This window comes from Helianthus annuus, chromosome 9 (genome assembly GCF_002127325.2).
Source record: "Helianthus annuus cultivar XRQ/B chromosome 9, HanXRQr2.0-SUNRISE, whole genome shotgun sequence".
In the NCBI taxonomy this organism is placed as follows: domain Eukaryota; kingdom Viridiplantae; phylum Streptophyta; class Magnoliopsida; order Asterales; family Asteraceae; genus Helianthus; species Helianthus annuus.
Genome location: NC_035441.2, coordinates 69,813,016 through 69,835,109, shown reverse-complemented (window position 1 = coordinate 69,835,109; position 22,094 = coordinate 69,813,016). Strand labels below are relative to the sequence as shown.

At 41.2% G+C, this 22,094-nt stretch overlaps 1 protein-coding gene and 1 long non-coding RNA gene across 2 annotated transcripts; both read left to right on the top strand.

Moving 5' to 3' along the window:
- Positions 1-1,222: 1,222 nt before the first annotated feature.
- LOC110918934 lies at positions 1,223-3,980 on the top strand. Its single transcript, XM_022163212.1, has 2 exons — positions 1,223-1,504; positions 3,894-3,980. The coding sequence occupies exons 1-2, from the start codon at positions 1,223-1,225 to the stop codon at positions 3,978-3,980; spliced, it is 369 nt and encodes a 122-aa protein (XP_022018904.1).
- Positions 3,981-20,751: 16,771 nt separating this feature from the next.
- On the top strand, positions 20,752-21,419 carry LOC110916248. The gene is made up of 2 exons (XR_002579596.2): positions 20,752-21,015; positions 21,196-21,419. It is a non-coding gene; the product is annotated as an uncharacterized LOC110916248 (long non-coding RNA).
- Positions 21,420-22,094: the final 675 nt, after the last annotated feature.

Here is a 22,094-nt window from a genome sequence, read left to right as displayed (position 1 = left end):
TTATGTTCCGGGTAAAGTCCGGTTGTTCGGTTGGATATTGATCCGTTAAAGTGTCAAGTAAAGCTTTTAAGTGTCCTTTATAGTGTTTTTAGTGACACAATAAATCCCCGACACTTTGGAAAGTGTCTAGTATTATTTTACCAAGTTTTTGCACTTTACTAGTTATGTCAAATGCTGAATTTTTGCACAAAGTGAAGAATTTTGCAATTAAAGCATGTTTTAGGCACATCCGGTCACTATAACTATCACCTAGTGACGTAGTTTTACAATCCTCACCTCCCTACACTCCCTACTAGTGTAGTAATCTATTCCCGGCTCATACTGGCCATAGAGATAGTGTCTGTCTAGTGCTGGCTGTGTCAGCATGTTTACTGGGTGATCCGTTCGCTGTGCTAACTGTGCTTTTGTGCATCAAGTTTGTCACTATATTTTTGTGTGTAATGAATGGAGTGACAGTAATAATGTAAGATGCATGAATATATATGTATCAAAAACCAAGAAGCAGTTTAACCACAATTGTAAGCAAGCACAATAATTAAGCATTAATTAAATATTAATTAATTTGTACGGATACCTGGTTTGGTGAGGGTTGTCACACCTACGTCTTATCTTGGAACTCCTGAGGAAGGAGCAGCTTTACGCGAAGTTTTCTAAGTGTGATTTCTTGATTCGTGAAGTACACTTTCTTGGGCATATTGTCAACAAGATGGGGATACATGTAGATCCTGCCAAGATCGATGCTATTAGGAGTTGGGCGGCACCGAAGAATCCTTCGGAGGTGCGACAATTTCTCGGTCTTGCATGGTACTACCGTCGGTTTATTCAGGATTTCTCGAAGATTGCTCAACCTCTTACCTCCTTGAAACAGAAGAACGTTGTCTATTCTTGGGGAACGAAACAGGAGGATGCTTTTCAGCTCTTAAAGCAGAAACTTTGCAGCGCGTAGATCTTGTCTCTACCAGAGGGTACTGAGGATTTTGTGAAATATTGTGATGCTTCTATTCAGGGTCTCGGTTGCGTGTTGATGCAACGGGAGAAGGTGATAGCTTATGCTTCTCGACAGTTGAAGGTACACGAGAGGAATTATACAACTCACGACTTGGAGTTAGGGGCTATGGTTTTCACGTTGAAGATTTGGAGGCATTACTTGTACGGTACCAAATGCACCATCTACACCGATCATAGGAGCCTCCAGCATACCTTCAGCCAGAAGGAACTAAATATGCGACAGCGTCGTTGGATTGAATTGCTGAACGATTATGAGTGTGCCATCAAGTATCATCCGGGTAAAGCTAACGTCGTAGCTGATGCTCTTAGCCGCAAGGAGCCGAAGCCTAAGCATGTTCGCGCTCTACAGCTTACTATTCACTCTGGTTTACCTGCTCAAATTCGTTCTGCTCAGATCGAGGCATTGAAGGAAGTAAACATCGAGGCTGAGTATTTGCGGGGCAAGGAAAAACGACTTGAGAAGAGGTCTGATGGTATTTATTACTTTATGGAGCGGGTATGGATTCCTTTGTACGGTAATCTTCGAGACCTTGTGATGGATGAAGCGCACAAGTCTCGGTATTCTGTTCACCCGGGCTCAGACAAGATGTATCAGGATCTTAGGGTTATGTATTGGTGGCCAAAGATGAAGGCTCACATTGCGACGTACTTGAGTAAGTGTTTGACTTGTGCTAAAGTCAAAGCAGAGCATCAGAAACCCTCGGGTCTACTTCAGCAGCAGAGATACCCACGTGGAAGTGGGAGCAGATCGCCATGGATTTCGTTACAGGGTTACCGAGAACTCAGGCAGGAAACGATACTATTTGGGTGATTGTTGACCATCTCACGAAGTCAGCACATTTTCTGGCAATCAAGGAAACAGATAAATTTTCTCAGCTTGCAGCAGTTTATCTTAAAGAGGTGGTTTCTAGGCACGGGGTACCAACTTCTGTCATCTCAAATCGAGATCCGCGTTTCACTTCTGAACTATGGCAGTCTATGCATAAGTCATTCGGTTCACGTCTCGATATGTATACTGCTTATCACCCACAGACGGATGGTCAGAGTGAGCGCACCATTCAGACGCTTGAAGACATGTTGCGGGCGTGTGTGATTGATTTTGGGAAAGGATGGGAGAAACACTTGCCATTGATAGAGTTCTCCTACAATAACAGCTACCACACTAGTATTAAGGCAGCTCCGTTCGAAGCATTGTACGGGCGGAAATGTCGTTCTCCTCTCTGTTGGGCTGAGGTGGGTGACAGCCAGATCACAGGCCATTGATAGAGTTATCCTACAACAACAGCTACCACACTAGTATCAGGAACCGTATGGTAGCAGCACGTGATCGTCAGAAAAGCTACGCTGACAAGCGTAGCAAACTGTTAGAGTTTGCAGTGGGTGATCGTGTTATGTTGAAAGTTTCGCCGTGGAAAGGGGTTGTACGCTTCGGGAAGCATGGCAAGCTTAATCCACGCTACGTTGGGCCACTCAAAATTTTAGAGCGAATCGGTAAAGTTGCCTACAAGCTCGAGTTTCCTGGTGAGTTAGGTAATGTTCACGATGTCTTCCACGTTTCGCAGTTGAAGAAGTGTTTGGCTGATGAAACACTTGTTGTGCCATTCCAAGAGCTGAAGATTGACAATAAGTTGCAGTTTGTCGAAGAACCTATTGAGATCATGGATCGGGAAGTCAAGGTGCGTAAACATAGTCGTATTCCTATTGTTAGAGTTCGTTGGAACTCAAGGTGTGGACCAGAATTCACGTGGGAACGTGAGGATCAGATGAAGCTCAAATATCCTCAACTTTTCCCTAAAGACAAGTCTAAATCTAGTAAAGCTGGTGAATTTCGGGACGAAATTCCTGTTCAAGTTGAGGATGATTTGGCACCTGAGCAAAATCCGCAACAATCTTGATTTCCTCACTTCACTCCTCAGTGCTTACTTGTCAAATTTCGGGACGAAATTTCTTTCATGTTGGGGATGATGTGACAACCTGAACTTCCAAGGTTTGTAGCGTTTAATCTTGTGAGTCTAACTCCCTCTTATCTACTCTTTTCTTTCAATGTGTTAAGGTTCTGTACGGATATAATCCCGTTAAGCTTAAATTGTAACTTACGACAACTCGGTTAGATAATACATACACCATGTGGGTCGCACTTGCACTTGTCGCATGCACCATTGGGCCACTCGGCCCAACTCTTCAAACTATTTCCTTGTGTTTGCTACTCTTTGGCCCAATCCCTATTCCTCCTTTTATACGTAAGTTAGTGCTTTGTGTTACAAGAAGTTGCAAACCCTAAATAATCCTCACCTCTCACGTATTAGCGACGTTAGTGGTCAAGGACCCCTCTCTCGTAACATTAACTTAGCGAATCATTGGCTGGTTAGTGGTTCCTTTTAGTTGATTTGTTGTGTTAATCATGTTTGTGTGTATATGTGTGACCTTGATTGCATGAATATAATGTAGGGTATGTATGCTAAACCTTCTGTTTTAACATAATCAAGAAGTGCTAGGATAGAGTGACATGCATACTAGGTTCGGTAGTGATATGCAAAGATCGTATTGATTAGGATGTTGTTTATGTGTAATATGGATTAGTCGAATGATGCAGGAATGATGTTGTTATGTCCGGTTATGATTGGAACGATGCTAGATGTCCGAATATATGGGTTTGAGTCTTGGTTTTGATATAGTTTTTGTTATAGATTTGCATGAGAGTAAAACCCTTCAAGAATTCATGTTTGTATGTTAATTATTAATTGTTTTGATCTTATTTATGTGTGATCTTGGTCCACAGAAGATGTACACGTATACTCTATAAAAAGCATGATGATGGTAAATAATGATGGGATCTAGGGCTACACTATGATTTCTTAAATTCTAAAGGGGTTTGACTATTGTAGGATAGGCATGTGGCTAAGGTATCATGGGTGGTGATGATTAACTGTGGGAATGATCATGTGGGTCGGTTCACTGTGATCAAGCATTAGGATTATAAAACAAATCATATAGGGCCGAGGGGTCTTGAGGGACCATTTATTCCCTGCGAATATGGCTGGGCGCATGACCACGGGTCACCAACTCAGCCCACATCAATGCGTATTTTGGCTTTAGGGCCCAACCTGTCATGAAATCATATATACACGGCCCTTAGGCGATGAATGGGCCGCGGTTGTAAGCTGGACTTCAGAATGGGTTTGGCTGTTATAGTTGGATTGGGTAAAATGGGTGAGTAATAATTGGACAACATGTTAACTGAGCTGGGTCCTATTCTCTTGTGATTGGCAAACTAGTTATATGTGATAAAATAAAACAAGCGCGTACGGCCCTAACTTGCAATGTGAATTGGTGTGTTATGTTAACTTGTATTGTGAATATACTATGGTCAGGATACTTGCATGACATACGTGACAATATATGTTTCATGGTTACTGTGTGAGCATTACATGTGAATAAATGCGTGAATACATGGAACTAATTGTCTCTGTTAACCCGGTAGGATTTGATTGGTTAACTGTTAAACAAGCACTTAGTCTAACCGAGAAAACCGAAGGTGAGTTCACTACTTTAAGCATGCGTCCCGGTGGTTTGGGACGGTCAGTGGGTATCCCGGGGAGGGATAAACCTTTTGGGTAAAACTGGGATGTTGGATAATATTCTCACTCTCTATCTTTTAAGTCCCATCTTTTGCTATCGTGGGTGGTAGCGGGGTATTAGTTGGTAGCGCTACTTAGGTTTGGCACCCTCACCCTGTTCCTGAGAGAGGGCGGGTGTGAACTAATGACCCAGTCGGGCCAAGTGCTTGATAGGAGCACTGGGGAACGGGCAAAACACACATCAGGAGCCGTCTTGTTCAATATCGAGATATTATCAACATTGCTTTCGTATTTGTTAAACAGACTGGATCAAATACTTGGTAACTAACGTTTTATTAAAACTGTGAACTCGCCAGCTTTGTCTGATACACTTGTTGCATGCTCGCAGGTCGTTAGGTACTTTGGATGGTGGAACTTGCTGTCTGAGGTAGCTGGAGTGGTCAAGGGTCGACTGAAGAGATTCATGAGATGTTTTTGATATTATAACTTGGCTTATTGATATTGTTTAACTTTAGTTTTCTATTTTGCTTCCGCTGAACTTATTGGGATTTACAAAACTTATTATTGGTATAATTCTTTAATACTTGGTAATTATTTACAAACTTATCATGAGTTCAATATGATTGGTGGCTCGTTATTGGTTTGTCACATGCCTAGCAGGGACACTCCCTAGGTGGTATTTTGGGGGTGTGACATCATATATGCATAAATTATATCTATGCACATGTGCATAAATTATATGTTCATATCAACACAACATTATGCACATGTGCATCAGCTTGCACAACATGTATCATATATATCGTATCCTAACCACTAACCCCACCACATGTCTCTTAACCTAACACATATCTATGTCAACCACATACAATCTACCAAATACAACTTATTATTTTAAACAATATAATCATTGAAAGCTGGATCACAGTTCTAATTGCATAAAAAAAACAAAAATAAATAAATAAAAAATAAAAAAATAAATCACGTTAAAACATTATACGTACCTCAAACGTCACATTTTTCTTTTCGCATTCATTCTTATCTACCATTTGCTCCACTTTCTTCATTCTATCCTCTTTCGTTTCATGCTCCACGTCAACTAGAGTGTCGACATATCCTTCACGTAACGCCCCTTTTCCAAAACCACCATTCTTTATTTCCCATGTCTGCCTTCTACTCAGCATTTCTTTAGTCCAGAATGATAATGGACTCGATGTTCGGACCGTATTGATGTCCCCACACAATGTTCTATCCACATATAACATCTGCACATGTGCATTATTACCATATGTGAAAAATATATATAGGGAGAAGATCATGCGAGAACCACCTCTTACTGCGAGAACCGCGAGAACCAATGTGAACACAACCAAAAATGCCTAAAAATAGCTAAAAATCACACAATTTTTTTTTAATATTTTTATATAAAAATCGCTACTTTTCGAAGCAAAAAAAAATTATTTTTTTTTAATATTTTTTATATAAAAATGGCTACTTTATGAAGCCAAAAAAAAAAATAAAAAAAAAATTTTTTGGCCACTAAAAGTAGCGATTTGAGCATAAAAAATATTAAAAAAAATATTTAGATTTTTTTTAGATTTTTTTAGATTTTTTTAGGTTTTTTGGGGGTTTAGTTTTTAGCATTTTAGCTTGGGGGGGGGGGGGTTTAGGTTTTTTTTTTGGGGGGGGGGGTTGGGGGAGGGGGGTTTAGGTTTTTTTTTGTGGGGGGGGGGAGGGGGGTTAGGTTTTTTTTAGGTTTTTTGGGCGTTTTAGTTTTTAGCATTTAGCTTGGGGGGGGGGGGGAGGGGGGTTAGGTTTTTGGTGGGGGGGGGTGGGGTTTAGGTTTTTTTAGGTTTTTCTTAGGTTTTTTTTAGCTATTTTAGGTTGTGTTCACATTGGTTCTCGCGGTTCTCACAATAAATGGAGTTCTCGCATGAGCCCCTCCCTATATATATATATACAAACTAAAAACAAAATAATTTATACAAAAAATACAAATTAATTATATATCTTATTTCAAACATAACACTTAACTTACCACCAATATTGTAAGAGCACCAATAAAATATTTTGATGTGCTATCCCGTTGCCATCCATCTTTGCTCATCTTAATACTATCACAAATATACTTGCACCAGTTCACATCTTCAACCGCCACATCTTCGCCTAAGCATTTCAGAAAATCAGTTTTGCATCTACCATCTTTATTTATTTCCACCATCGTATTCATGAACAATGTCAAAAAATCATATTTAAACATTATGCCATCCTCCGTTGGGTTATCTCTTAATCTACGACAATTCTACTCGGTGTTAATGTACGCCCTTTGTATAAATGTTTCCACTAAGCTAATATCCCATTTCCCTCATCTTCTTCTTCTTCTTCTTCTTCATCTTCTTTCACATCAGATTCTATATCAGACCCACTGTTTTATCCTTATTTTTCCCCTTTCGTTCATCCTTATGTTCTTTCTGCTCCTCATTCTCTTTATCCTTCTTTTTCACCTTCTTTTTATACTCTATAACGGCTCCGCTGTTTCTCAATCCCAACAACTCGCTAATAACAGTCTCGTTAACTTCAATGTTACCAACATTCAACTTGATTGCCATATCTTTCCCGCTAAATTTGTCTACCACAAAATGTGACATTTTCGCTGGCAAGCTGTCAGTTTTAAGTGTCACACCCCCAAATTCCACCTGCGGAGTAACATCCGCTTGAGGGCGTGACTGACCAGGATCCAGCCACCAATTATACTAAGCATTGGTTAATAGTAAAGTAATTGCTATCTAAAGTAGTTAGCAACATCGTAGTTGGAGTTCGATAGTAAGTTTAAACAAAACAGCGGAAGCATAAACCAAATAGTTTTAAGAGATAGTTCATGGTTCAAGATAAGTAAAACCCAGCACACGGGTTTTGACGAACACTACACATCCCCAAGCAGCAGCTCCTCAGTCACTGGTTACCTGCAAAGCATGCAGTAAGGTGTCAACAATAATGCTGAGTGAGTTCACTAGTTGTCCAGTTTTAATTACCAAAAACTTGTTTCACCAGTTAATTTATCCGTTTATACATTCCATGGGGAGCTACCCCAAAAGTTAGCGACTAAACTGTTTTTCCAATGCCGAACACTAGGTAACCGTTTGCGTTTCCGCAGGATGCCCCGATGCCAATGTTCTATCATCATTGACGGATGCCTGTGTACATTAGTTCACGACCGATCCCGAACCATGGCACGGTGTGAGGTTGGTAAAACCTAAATAGCGCTATCAACTAATAACCCGTTCGCCTGGCCCCGGCGACTAATCGGTATTATGTAGTAGGGACTTGAGTGATAGAGTTTCGTTTAGTGCCGTTATTTGCAATCCGTATAAACAGTAATTAACCAAAGGTTCCCAATAACAAGGGAAGAAAAGTAAGTTGTATCCCTCATAGGGGATAGTGTTGTTTGTAGTTCCGTTTCCCAAACCACCGGGAACGCATGCTTTAGGTTGTGAACTCACCTTGGGTTGCTCGGTAGATTAAATACCCGGTCAATCACGTTGGTCACCACGTCCTAGCATGGTTACCAAATATAGGTCAAGCAGGGGTACAAGTAATCACGTATAGCAAACACGTATAGAAGCACTAAGTATGCATACAACCAAATAGTTGGGTTATTGGGCCTGTCCTAACATTTTCACAAACAGTAACAGCTTCACATGTAGTTCAGTCAACAGATAGCCCAACAAGTCATGGCCCAATAACACTTAGGCAGCCCAGTCGAGACAAGGGTGGTTTCGACTCGAAAATGCACGGTTTCGAGTCGCAACCAGGGATTCCGACTCGCAACCTTGGTTTCGGTTCATCATGCTTGGTCTCGAGTGTGCTGTTTGCGAGTCGCAACCGGGAGATCTCGAAGGATCACGTTCTGGTCTCGAGTCGCAACCACGGGTTCCGACTCGCAACCACTGTTACGTGCACCTGAATCCTTCTAGAACCTGGCAATGTACTAACCAATAGGATTTCGATTTCATGATAATGTTGTACTATCCAGTAATATTACACAAACATGTCTCTTTGTCTATTCCTTGTCTAAAACAGATCAAAATCACATAATTTTGAATATTCATACAACCTTCAAACTGTTCATCAATTATCATAAATTGTTCATCATGCTTAGACTCTCCTAACCAATACCGAAACATGCATTCTAGTAGTTATGCATTATTATTAAACCAAAAGCATCCGAAACCTGTTAAATCACCCAACTAAATATCATACTTGCTTCTATTTCTAGCATAATTGAAACAAGAACACACAAACACATAATTATTCACAATCTTGGCTAAACATTTCTATCTAACTAAAACATGTTCAACATCTATTATTAAGCTATTCAATCAAACATCAACATGTGCACCATAAGCCAAACAAATATCTTTATCATAAGCTATCAACCATTCCTCATGTATTAGGCACTAAAGATCCAAAAGGACACTAACCGGCTTAACACGGGTGTGAAGGGCGATCTTCCGAGTGTGATTTCAAGCTTGAACCGAGAGCTTTGGTGATATTCCGGCTGGTTCCGAGTAGGAGGAGAAGGATGAGGGTGGTTGTTTGGGGTTTAGGGTTTTAGTGAGAGGGAGGGAGTGTGTGTGAGTGAGAGAATGTTGGAGTGTCAAAATGAGGGAAGTGTGGCTTATGTGGGGATTTTATAACCCATTCAAGGGTCATGCACCCTTATGGGTTTCCGAGTGGGCTTCGTGTGAAGCTAAACGAAGCGGCCCAACGGCCCATCGGTTCACTATTCACTCGAGACCGGGTGGTCTCGAGTCGGGTTCGCGGTCTCGACTCACTTCTACTCTAACATATATATATATATATCATACATACATACAACACATTATCGGCACATAACACAAGGAAATCACAACTTTCATTTTATAACACATATACACGCAAAGTTACATCAAAAAGGTTTCCCGGGAAAATCCGAAGTGTCACATTATCCCCAAGTTTTAAGAACTTTCGTCCCGAAAGTTAAGGCAGTCACTGTCAAGCTAGTGTAAGTGAGAGCGTTTCAACGGGGTGTCACATCATCCCCCCGTTAGTTTGGAATTTCGTCCCAAAATTCAGTTGTAGCTCCAGTGCTGGTGTTTTCGTTTGGGAACAACTGGGGATACTTGTGCTTCATCTGGTCTTCCCGCTCCCAGGTAAACTCTGGGCCACGTCGCGAGTTCCAACGGACTCGTACAAGAGGTATCTGGCTACGTTTGAGGATTTTGATCTCTCGATCCGTGATCTCAATCGGTTCCTCAGTAAAGTGTAGCTGTTCATCAATAGTTAGTTCCTTGAAGGGAATTACGAGCGTTTCATCTGATAGACACTTCTTCAGATTAGATACGTGAAAAACGTTGTGTACCGCACTCAGTTCTTCAGGCAGGTTCAATCTATAAGCAACCTTACCGATTTTCTCGGTAATTTCGAATGGTCCGATATATAGCGGATTAAGCTTGCCCCGTTTACCAAAGCGAACCACACCCTTCCAGGGTGAGACTTTAAGTAGAACCCGGTCACCGACCTGGAATTCTAGTGGTTTCCTACGCTTATCAGCGTAACTCTTCTGACGGTCACGAGCTGCCGCCATGCGTTGTCTGATCTAGGCAATCTTTTCCGTTGTATCTACCACCATCTCTGGGCCCGTGATTTGACTATCACCGATTTCTGCCCAGCAAAGAGGTGACCGGCATTTACGACCGTACAATGCCTCAAAAGGTGCTGCCTGAATACTAGTGTGGTAGCTGTTGTTGTAGGAGAACTCTACTAGCGGTAGATGCTTCTCCCAATTCTTGCCAAAATCGATCACACATGCTCTAAGCATGTCTTCTAGGGTTTGGATGGTGCGTTCGGACTGTCCATCCGTTTGCGGGTGATAAGCGGTGCTCATGTCCAAACGTGAGCCAAAGGATTTGTGCATAGCTTGCCACAATTCCGAAGTGAAACGAGCGTCTCGGTCGGAAATAATTGAGGTTGGCACCCCGTGCCTCGAAACTACTTCCTTTAAGTAAATCTCCGCCAAGGTAGAAAACTTGTCTGTTTCCTTAATAGCCAAAAAGTGCGCGGACTTGGTCAATCGATCTACTATTACCCAAATAGTGTCATTTCCGCGTTGAGATCTAGGTAGCCCTGTAACAAAATCCATGGAAATTTGCTCCCATTTCCATTTCGGGATTTCTGGTTGTTGGAGTAGGCCTGCTGGTTTCTGATACTCTGTCTTGACCCTGGCGCAAGTCAAACATTTGCTGGCATATGTTGCTATGTGGGCCTTCATGCCAAGCCACCAGTATGTAGTCCTCAAGTCGTGGTACATCTTGTCCGAACCAGGATGTACTGAGTAGCGGGACTTGTGGGCTTCGTCCATCACGAGTTCACGTAAATCTCCATAGAGTGGAACCCATATGCGCCCTGTTACATAGTAAGCGCCATCTTCTTTTTGTTCTAATCGCTGTCTCGATCCTCGCAGAGACTCAGCCCTGATGTTTTCCGGTTTCAATGCTTCAACTTGGGCATTTCGGATCTGGGTAGGGAGGTTAGACTGGATGGTAAGTTGCAATGCTCGCACGCGCTTTGGTATAGTGTCCTTTCGGCTGAGGGCGTCTGCCACGACATTGGCTTTGCCCGGATGATACTTGATGGTGCATTCGTAGTCATTCAAGAGTTCGACCCATCGACGTTGTCGCATGTTCAATTCCTTTTGCCTAAAGATATGCTCGAGACTCCTGTGATCGGTGTAGATAGTGCACTTGGTACCGTACAGGTAATGTCTCCATATCTTAAGAGCAAAGATCACTGCTCCCAGTTCCAAATCATGCGTAGTGTAGTTTCTTTCATGCGTCTTAAGTTGTCGAGAGGCGTAGGCAATAACTTTCTCGCGTTGCATTAACACGCAACCGAGCCCATGGATAGACGCATCGCAGTAAACCACAAAGTCGTCAGTGCCTTCAGGCAACGAGAGAATAGGAGCGCTACAGAGGTTATCCTTTAGCCTTCGAAAGGCCGACTCCTGAGCTTCATTCCACTTGTAAATAATGCCTTTCTGAGTAAGAGTCGTGAGGGGTTGTGCAATCTTTGAGAATCCCTTGATGAATCTGCGGTAGTATCCTGCCAATCCCAAGAATTGGCGAACTTCGGTTGGGGTCTTGGGCGTAGGCCAATTCTTTATCGAGTCGATCTTAGCGGGGTCGACGTGAATGCCGTCCTTGTTGACCACGTGCCCAAGGAAATGGACTTCTCGGAGCCAGAAGTCACACTTCGAGAATTTGGCGTACAATTGCTCATTGCGTAAGAGTTCGAGGATAAGGCGTAGGTGTCGTTCATGCTCTTCCTGACTTTTCGAGTAGATCAGGATGTCGTCGATAAATACAATCACGAATTTGTCGAGGTAAGGCTTGCACACTCGGTTCATGAGATCCATGAAAACCGCAGGTGCGTTAGTCATCCCAAAAGGCATAACGAGGAACTCGTAATGACCATAACGAGTCCTGAACGCAGTCTTAGAGATGTCTTCATTACGAACTCTCAGCTGATGATAGCCCGATCGCAGGTCAATCTTAGAATAGTAGCTCGATCCTTGCAACTGATCGAATAGGTCGTCGATGCGCGGGAGAGGGTAACGATTCTTGATGGTGACCTTGTTCAACTCACGATAGTCGATGCACATTCGGAATGTGCCATCCTTCTTCTTGACAAAGAGTACTGGTGCTCCCCAGGGTGATGAACTAGGACGGATAAATCCTTTATCCAATAGTTCTTGTAGTTGCGTAGAGAGTTCCTTCAGTTCTGCAGGGGCTAGACGGTACGGTGCACGAGCTATGGGTGCTGCTCCGGGAGCTAGCTCGATTTGGAATTCGACCTGACGGTGGGGAGGGAGTCCGGGTAGTTCCTCAGGAAATACCTCGGGATAGTCACGTACTACAGGGAAATCTTCAATCCTGTTTTCCTTCTCGTGGGTGTCGGTGACGAGTGCTAGGATAGCGGTGTGCCCTTTTTGTAAACACTTCTGGGCTTTTAAAAGCGAGATAATGCCTATGACTTCTCCGCCTTTGTTGCCTTGAACGATGAGGGGTTGGCCCGAACGGTGAGGGATACGAACCGCTTTCTCTTGACAGAGGATCTCAGCGCGATGCTTGGATAACCAATCCATACCGATGACGACGTCGAAGCTTCCAAGTTTGACAGGGAAAAGATCGATACTAAACGTGTGACCAGACAATTCTAGCGTGTAGTCGTGGATCACGTGCGTGGCCTCGATGTTCTTACCATTGGCTATCTCGACGATATGCTTAGAACTTAATAATGCAGGCGGGTGCTTAAGTTTCTTACTAATGCGAAGGGATACATAACTGGCATCGGCACCGGAATCAAATAACACAGAAACATAACGATCATCAAGTAGGAACTTACCCGCCACGACGTTGGGGTCGTTCCTTGCTTCTCCAGCTCCAATCACAAAAGCTCTTCCCCTTGCACCATTTCCAACATTGTTGTTTTGCTCATTGTTCCCAGCTCCCTGATTGTTGTTGCGATTCTGATTCAGTTCAGGGCAATCCTTTCGCATGTGCCCTGTTGCCCCGCATTTAAAACATGCTCGGTTGTTTCCCTGCTGCTGTTGCTGTTGAGGTTGTTGCTGATTCTGCCTTGCTGGGAACTGACTTCTACAATCCTTGGCTTCATGCCCCATCTTGTGGCATCGCTGACACTGACCCTTGTTGCATGCCCCATTGTGGTGCCTGTTACACTTGTTGCACTTAGGGTAGCTTCCCCGGTAGCCACCCTGTTGCTGAGTGCCTTTGTTGTTGTCAGTTTTCCTATGCTGAGCTGGGGCCTGAGTAGAGTTAGCATCTTTGCCCTGATTTCCATCCCACTTTCGTTTGCCATCACTGGAAGTTCCTTCCGCAGCACTGATCCTTTTGGGCAACCTGCCCTCTTCCACAGCCTGGTTAGTGAGTTTGTGGGCAAGACGGACCACAGGCTGTATGGTAGTGAGGTTGGCCGAGGTCACATGGCTCCTAATTTCTGGGGCTAATCCTTTGATGTACAATTCGATCCTTCGATACATGGGTCGGGACATGTTTGGGCAAAGAGCAGCATAGTCGTTGGACAGCTTGGTGTAGGTCTCAATCTCTGACCCAACCATCTTGAGTTCATAGTACTCGTCCTCGAGTTTGTGGATGTCATCCCTATGACAGTACTCTTCCTTGATCATATCCTTGAAATCTTCCCATGCAGTAGCATTAGCAGTCTCCAAACCAAGCATTTGAATTTGCGCCTTCCACCACGAAAGTGCGCTTCCCTCAAGAGTACCAGTAGCAAACTTCACCCAATTAGCAGGGGGAAACTCGCAGACAGCAAAGACAGCTTCGACCTTCTCGATCCAGTGCAGAAGACCTATGGCACCCTCAGTGCCACTGAATGGAAGAGGCTTGCAATCCATGAAGGTCTTGAAGGTACAGACACGTGGTTGCACAGGCGCATGCTGACCTATTGTGGGAGCGATACGAATAGGTTTAGAGGTGAAAAGACGATGTGGCGGTAGGATCTAAACATCCTAAAACAACAAGCTTACCTCCTGGGTGAGCTGCGAAAGCTGCAGCCACCGTGTTGATCAGGTTAGTGAACTGAGCCTGAGTCATGTTGACGTTTCCTCGTCCGCGTCCACTCATTGTCTTCATAACCAGAAAACATAGTATGAGTGTGGTGTCGTAACATAGCGAGAATGAGATAGAAGAGGGGAGGCGTATCTATCTAATCAGGCAAACTAGTACGTATAGTAAAGCAGGAAGCATAGGACAAACAAGCAAGTAAATATGGGTCCGAGCTATGAAGTCAGGTAAGTCGAGCCTTGCACTTGGAGTGTAGTGTCGTCACGAGTCACGGGTTATAGTCTGGTTTTTCTCAAAAAGATTTTCCCCTTTTTAAAACCAAGTTCACGACTCATGGGTCCGACCAATGGCTCTGATACCAATCTGTCACACCCCCAAATTCCACCTGCGGAGTAACATCCGCTTGAGGGCGTAACTGACCAGGATCCAGCCACCAATTATACTAAGCATTGGTTAATAGTAAAGTAATTGCTATCTAAAGTAGTTAGCAACATCGTAGTTTGAGTTCGATAATAAGTTTAAACAAAACAGCGGAAGCATAAACCAAATAGCTTTAAGAGATAGTTCATGGTTCAAGATAAGTAAAACCCAGCACACGGGTTTTGACGAACACTACACATCCCCAAGCAGCAGCTCCTCAGTCACTGGTTACCTGCAAAGCATGCAGTAAGGTGTCAACAATAATGCTGAGTGAGTTCACTAGTTGTCCAGTTTTAATTACCAAAAACTTGTTTCACCAGTTAATTTATCCGTTTATACATGCCATGGGGAGCTACCCCAAAAGTTAGCGACTAAACTGTTTTTCCAATAGCGAACACTAGGTAACCGTTTGCGTTTCCGCAGGATGCCCCGATGCCAATGTTCTATCATCATTGACGGATGCCTGAGTATATTAGTTCACGACCGATCCCGAACCATGGCACGGTGTGAGGTTGGTAAAACCTAAATAGCGCTATCAACTAATAACCCGTTCGCCTGGCCCCGGCGACTAATCGGTATTATGTAGTAGGGACTTGAGTGATAGAGTTTCGTTTAGTGCCGTTATTTGCAATCCGTATAAACAGTAATTAACCAAAGGTTCCCAATAACAAGGGAAGAAAAGTAAGTTGTATCCCTCATAGGGGATAGTGTTGTTTGTAGTTCCGTTTCCCAAACCACCGGGAACGCATGCTTTAGGTTGTGAACTCACCTTGGGTTGCTCGGTAGATTAAATACCCAGTCAATCACGTTGGTCACCACGTCCTAGCATGGTTACCAAATATAGGTCAAGCAGGGGTACAAGTAATCACGTATAGCAAACACGTATAGAAGCACTAAGTATGCATACAACCAAATAGTTGGGTTATTGGGCCTGTCCTAACATTTTCACAAACAGTAACAGCTTCACATGTAGTTCAGTCAACAGATAGCCCAACAAGTCATGGCCCAATAACACTTAGGCAGCCCAGTCGAGACAAGGGTGGTTTCGACTCGAAAATGCACGGTTTCGAGTCGCAACCAGGGATTCCGACTCGCAACCTTGGTTTCGGTTCATCATGCTTGGTCTCGAGTGTGCTGTTTGCGAGTCGCAACCGGGAGATCTCGAAGGATCACGTTCTGGTCTCGAGTCGCAACCACGGGTTCCGACTCGCAACCACTGTTACGTGCACCTGAATCCTTCTAGAACCTGGCAATGTACTAACCAATAGGATTTCGATTTCATGATAATGTTGTACTATCCAGTAATATTACACAAACATGTCTCTTTGTCTATTCCTTGTCTAAAACAGATCAAAATCACATAATTTTGAATATTCATACAACCTTCAAACTGTTCATCAATTATCATAAATTGTTCATCATGCTTAGACTCTCCTAACCAATACCGAAACATGCATTCTAGTAGTTATGCATTATTATTAAACCAAAAGCATCCGAAACCTGTTAAATCACCCAACTAAATATCATACTTGCTTCTATTTCTAGCATAATTGAAACAAGAACACACAAACACATAATTATTCACAATCTTGGCTAAACATTTCTATCTAACTAAAACATGTTCAACATCTATTATTAAGCTATTCAATCAAACATCAACATGTGCACCATAAGCCAAACAAATATCTTTATCATAAGCTATCAACCATTCCTCATGTATTAGGCACTAAAGATCCAAAAGGACACTAACCGGCTTAACACGGGTGTGAAGGGCGATCTTCCGAGTGTGATTTCAAGCTTGAACCGAGAGCTTTGGTGATATTCCGGCTGGTTCCGAGTAGGAGGAGAAGGATGAGGGTGGTTGTTTGGGGTTTAGGGTTTTAGTGAGAGGGAGGGAGTGTGTGTGAGTGAGAGAATGTTGGAGTGTCAAAATGAGGGAAGTGTGGCTTATGTGGGGATTTTATAACCCATTCAAGGGCCATGCACCCTTATGGGTTTCCGAGTGGGCTTCGTGTGAAGCTAAAGGAAGCGGCCCAACGGCCCATCGGTTCACTATTCACTCGAGACCGGGTGGTCTCGAGTCGGGTTCGCGGTCTCGACTCACTTCTACTCTAACATATATATATATATATCATACATACATACAACACATTATCGGCACATAACACAAGGAAATCACAACTTTCATTTTATAACACATATACACGCAAAGTTACATCAAAAAGGTTTCCCGGGAAAATCCGAAGTGTCACATTAAGCTTCATAATACTTCCAAACCCCATATTTTTTATTGCGACCAACTGTTGTTTAGAGAATGTGTTTAACCCCACCAAAAGTTGATGTGGTGATATGCGTGTTCGTATCGATTGCCAGTTAGATACCCCCGTAACCTTTTTACTCCCTGTCTTGTTAACTTTCGGTGACACAACTTTCTTGAACCTGTTTATCAACATAATAACATTCACATGTTATATAATGTATGTACAAAAAAAAATGCACATGTGCATTTCAAATTTTTATTAATTATTTTCAATAACACGTACCATCACTATCATTGTTATCAACTTTGGTGTCTTTCACTTGTCTTCGCGATCTTACACTCCTTTTGTTCTTTGTCTTACATGTTACATCCAAACCTTTGGTTGTTTCTTCGTGTTTCCATTTTCTTGTCCTTCTTTCTATATCAACACATTTAGTTGCATCATTTCGTTTCTGTATGCTTTTGTCCTTTTGTGCGTTCTTTTCCACCTTTAAAATACCTGAATTCAAAAAATTAATGCGTTTGCGCGAGTTATAACATTTGAAAAAAAAAACTGATAATGCACATGTGCATAAATGCATATTGCGTCATTAACCCTAACTAATAAACACAAATTCAATGACATACCAAAATCAGAACGTTTATATGCACATGTGCAAACACAATAACACATGTTATGATACGTTCTTACATGCTAATGCACATGTGCATAAAAACATATCCGGTTACCGATCAATCAAAATAATTATTATAAATGATCAACATGATATAACCTTTTTGTTTATTATTCATATTACCTTTCGTTGCCACTGTTGTGTATGTGTCCGCATCCGCGTCAGGCATCTTTGGCGATCCTTCATCTCTTGGTTTTAATACAAACGTGACTTTCTTCAATTTTTTTTTTCGATTTTTTTTTCCATTGTTGATATACAATTGACATGTTGAAAAAATGTGAAATACCTTAATAATGTTAAATGTTTCAATAACATAACATGACATATTACGGATGTGTGCATGTTAACATATTTTTGCAAAAATATGCACATGTGCATATATGTATATGTATGTATATGGGACATAACAACAACCTACTAACATATTTTTAACATAAAATGCATGTTTGCATACTATGTATCACAACATCATACAAATATAATACATTATTCACGTGTTATTACAAAATATGCACATGTGCATATTGACTTATTATTACAATTTATGCACATATGCATATATAATACCAAACATTACCTTAATAACACATTCTGATAAACTTATTACGTCAACCTATGCACATATGCATACCACTATATCACACAGTAAAACAAGAATTCCTTCCGAATCAACAATATAATCAAGAATCAATAATATGCAAACAAATCAACAATATGCAAACGACGTGATATATATCTATGTTACAATGCATATTATGCACAAGTGCATACGTATAAATGAATCAAAACTATATTATGCTACAAAAAATACAAACATATTTTATTACATTATTCACATGTGCATCAACGTATCTGTGCAAATATGCACGTGTGCATACATATAACTATTACATAACACACACCAAATCAGATATGAATCCACCAAACAATGCCTTAATAACATATTCTGATAAACTTAGTACGTCAACCTATGCATATGTGCATACCACTATATCACACAATAAAACACGAATTCCTTCACACTTTATTCATATCACGCTATGCACATGTGCATAAATATATCAATGCAATCATAAATATGCACATATGCATACAATCTATGCAATCATAAATATGCACACGTGCATACATATAAATATTACATAACACATACCAGATCAAATATGAATCTACCAAAACTACAGTCTGCTACAACAATATATGAATTTACCAAAACTACAGTCTGCTACAACAATCTACTTGAACGAACACATAACTAACACACTATCATATATTTATGGATCGACTATTATCATATACGGATTCAAAATTCTGTATGAACTCGCAAATTTTCAAATCGATGCAACTGAGAATCGGTATTAACTTACAATTTTATACGACTTGTGTTATTCAGCTAATTCCTCTTCGTGTAAAAAAAAAAACTCACCGATTATTATCGATTTTCCTTGATTTCGATTCGAATGTGTCCGTTTTGCCCTAATTTCGAGTAGACGGTTGATGTGCCGGCCGACGATTGCACTATTGACGACAATCGTAGGTCGAATGATGATGTTGAACGACTGAAGTTGTGATCGTCGGTAAGAATCGGACTTGATTTTGTGAGGTTTTTTTGGGATAATGAACTAATTGTGGAGATTTTGTGTTTGGGGAGATTTTGTGCTTGGGGAGATTTTGTGTTTGGATATGACAGTTATCGGACACGAGGTTGTATTATGGAACGTAATTAATTTCAGTTTTCAAGTTCGTATCGTATAAGCAAGCGGGAATTTTATAATTTTTTTGGTTATTTACAAATTTGCCACTCGTTCATATTGGTTCTCGCGGTTCCCGCAATAAAAGTGGTTCTTGCATGAATCCTACCCATATATATATATATATATAGGGTTGGGTTTATTTCAGAACTCTAAATAATTGCAGAACTTTCAGAACTCTTAATAAACAACATTTTTATTTAGTTTTTTTTAATTTTTAGAGCACTTCTATCATTTTTTCCATTTATATTTTATGATTGCATACATGTTAAAAATAGCTTATCATTTTTTCGTATGTAATTTTATGATTACACATATGTAAACTGGTTTTTTTACATATTTGTAATTAGTTGTTACACATATATATACAATTTGATTATTATACATTTGTAAACTACTCTTAACATGTATGTAATCATAAAAATACATATGATAAAGAGTAAATTACAAAACTCGTCCTTTATGTATGTATGTTATTGCAAATCATGTCCTTTGTCTTCAATAATTACATTAATCATACCTAATGTTTACAAATTCAAACATGTTATATCTTTTACCTGAAACCTAGTTAATTTTTTCAGCTAATTGTAGTCACATGGGGCCCACGTGAGAGCATTAATGTCTTTTAACCTACCCATCTCTTTCCCCTTTTTTAAAATCCCAAATAACCCTAATTTCTTTTAATATCTCTAACACCACCGCCACCGCCACCTCCACCTCCACGAATCTTCGACCATCACCCTCTCCCTCTTCATCATCAACTCAATCACCCTCTCCTCTCATCCAGACCTCTTCCGCCACCTCCTTCCCCCAATCCACCATTATTTTTTTATCACACACCTTCTGATTCGTACAGATTGTGACCAAGCTAATGAAGAAAATGTAAAGTTAATCAATCGAGAGTGCACAAGTACCTTAAGCATTGAAGGATTTTTAGTCAACAACTTTTGATATGAGCTATACTCAAAATTTTGGAATTCGTCTAGAAGGTTCAGTGGTTGGACTTCCACAAAATCGAAGTCTAAGTCAACAATTTTTGAATTTTTAGTATAACTGTTGTGGACTTTGCTTTGCAGATCTACATTTCCAATTAATGGAATTCTTATAATTATAATTTTGTATCATAGTTTAAAGTGTGTACATCTTTTAAACTAAAGAAAGAGTAAATTACAAGTTTTGTTCTTTATGTTTGTCTCAAATTTCAGGCGCTGTCCTTTATCTTTAAAATTGACGGGTTTTGTCCTTAATGTATGAAAATGTTGCACGTTATGTCCTTTAGGGCAAACCCAGTTAGAATTTTCTGTTAAATTATGTCACACGCATTGCACACGAGGGTAAAACAGTCATTTCCCCTCCCCACTTGTGCTTCCCCTCCTAAAACCCTGATAATACCCCCATTTCATCAAGAAGCAGTTAATTGGCAGTAGCGGCGACAACAAGATCAGGAAGATTAATGGCAACCCCAACCCCATTTCACTTTAAAACACCCCACGGTCCCCGTTCTTTCTGGAGATTAATGGCAGTAGCGGCGGCAACAAGATCAGGAAGACGGAGCAGCACCGCCACTCCCGGCGGCGACAGTGGAGACGAACGGCGGCGGGTTGCGGCGGAGCACGGCGGCGACGGCAGAGGCACTACGGCGGACCATCGAAGCCTCCGGTTTGTAGTCCCTCGAAGCAGCAGGTGTGTATCACGTTTTTGTTATATTTTGAGTTGCTAAGATTATTGTTCTTGAGATTTCTTGAGTGTAAGTGGCTGTTGTAGTAAAGCATGTAATCAAATTCTAAAAAGTTCTTTTTAAGTGCCATTGCTTGTATTATGGTGCTCTTGATTTGCATATTGGTTAACTGCTTGTTTGTGTAGATGTGCATAAGATTCGAGAGGTGAACTGCTTGGATCTGCTTATGTTTCTAGATTTCATGATTGAATGAGGCGCATTTCTGAACTTAATGTAATAAAACAGGGTGCATCAAACTTAGTCATTTTCTGGGTTACCTTTCTAGAGTGTGTGGCGCATTTCTTGAGGCAAGTGGCTAAATGCATCAAATTGGGTTATTAATCTAGAAATTGGGTGTTGAAAATTTGGAGAATTGTTGAATAATAGGGATGAAATTTGGTTTGGGAAACAGAGAATTGGGTTGGGTAACATGCTTTGATTGGTTTTGGGGGTTTTTAGGTAGGGGAGTTGATTTGGAGATGATGGTGGTGATGGTGGTTGTAGATGATGGAGGGTGGTGACTGACAGCGGTTGTTGATTGATGGTGGTGGTGGTGGATTGGTGGTGGTGGAGGGTGGTTGAATGGTGGTTGCTGATTTCTATATAAATATATATATATAGTTAAAAATAATTAAAACTTTGAAAATTATTTGGTTTATTTTTTTAATAATACTAAATAAACAGGGTAAAAAGACTAAAATACCCTTGGGGTAACGAGATTTAACAAAAAAATCTAACTGGGTTTGGCCTAAAGGACATAACTTGCAAGATTTTCATACATTAAGGACAGAACCCGTCAATTTTAAAGGTAAAGGACAGCGCCTGAAATTTGAGACAAACATAAAGGACAAAACTTGTAATTTACTCCTAAAGAAAACATTTGATGGTTATTAGATAATCATAAATATACATTTGATGATGGTTACCGGTGGCGATTTTCAGAGGGGGTTTAGGAAGTGGCCGGTGGCGATTTAGGAGGTGCCTGGTGGTTGTTTTAGGGTTTCATAAAAGAGGTGTTACAGAGTTGAAGAAGAAGGGGTGGGTA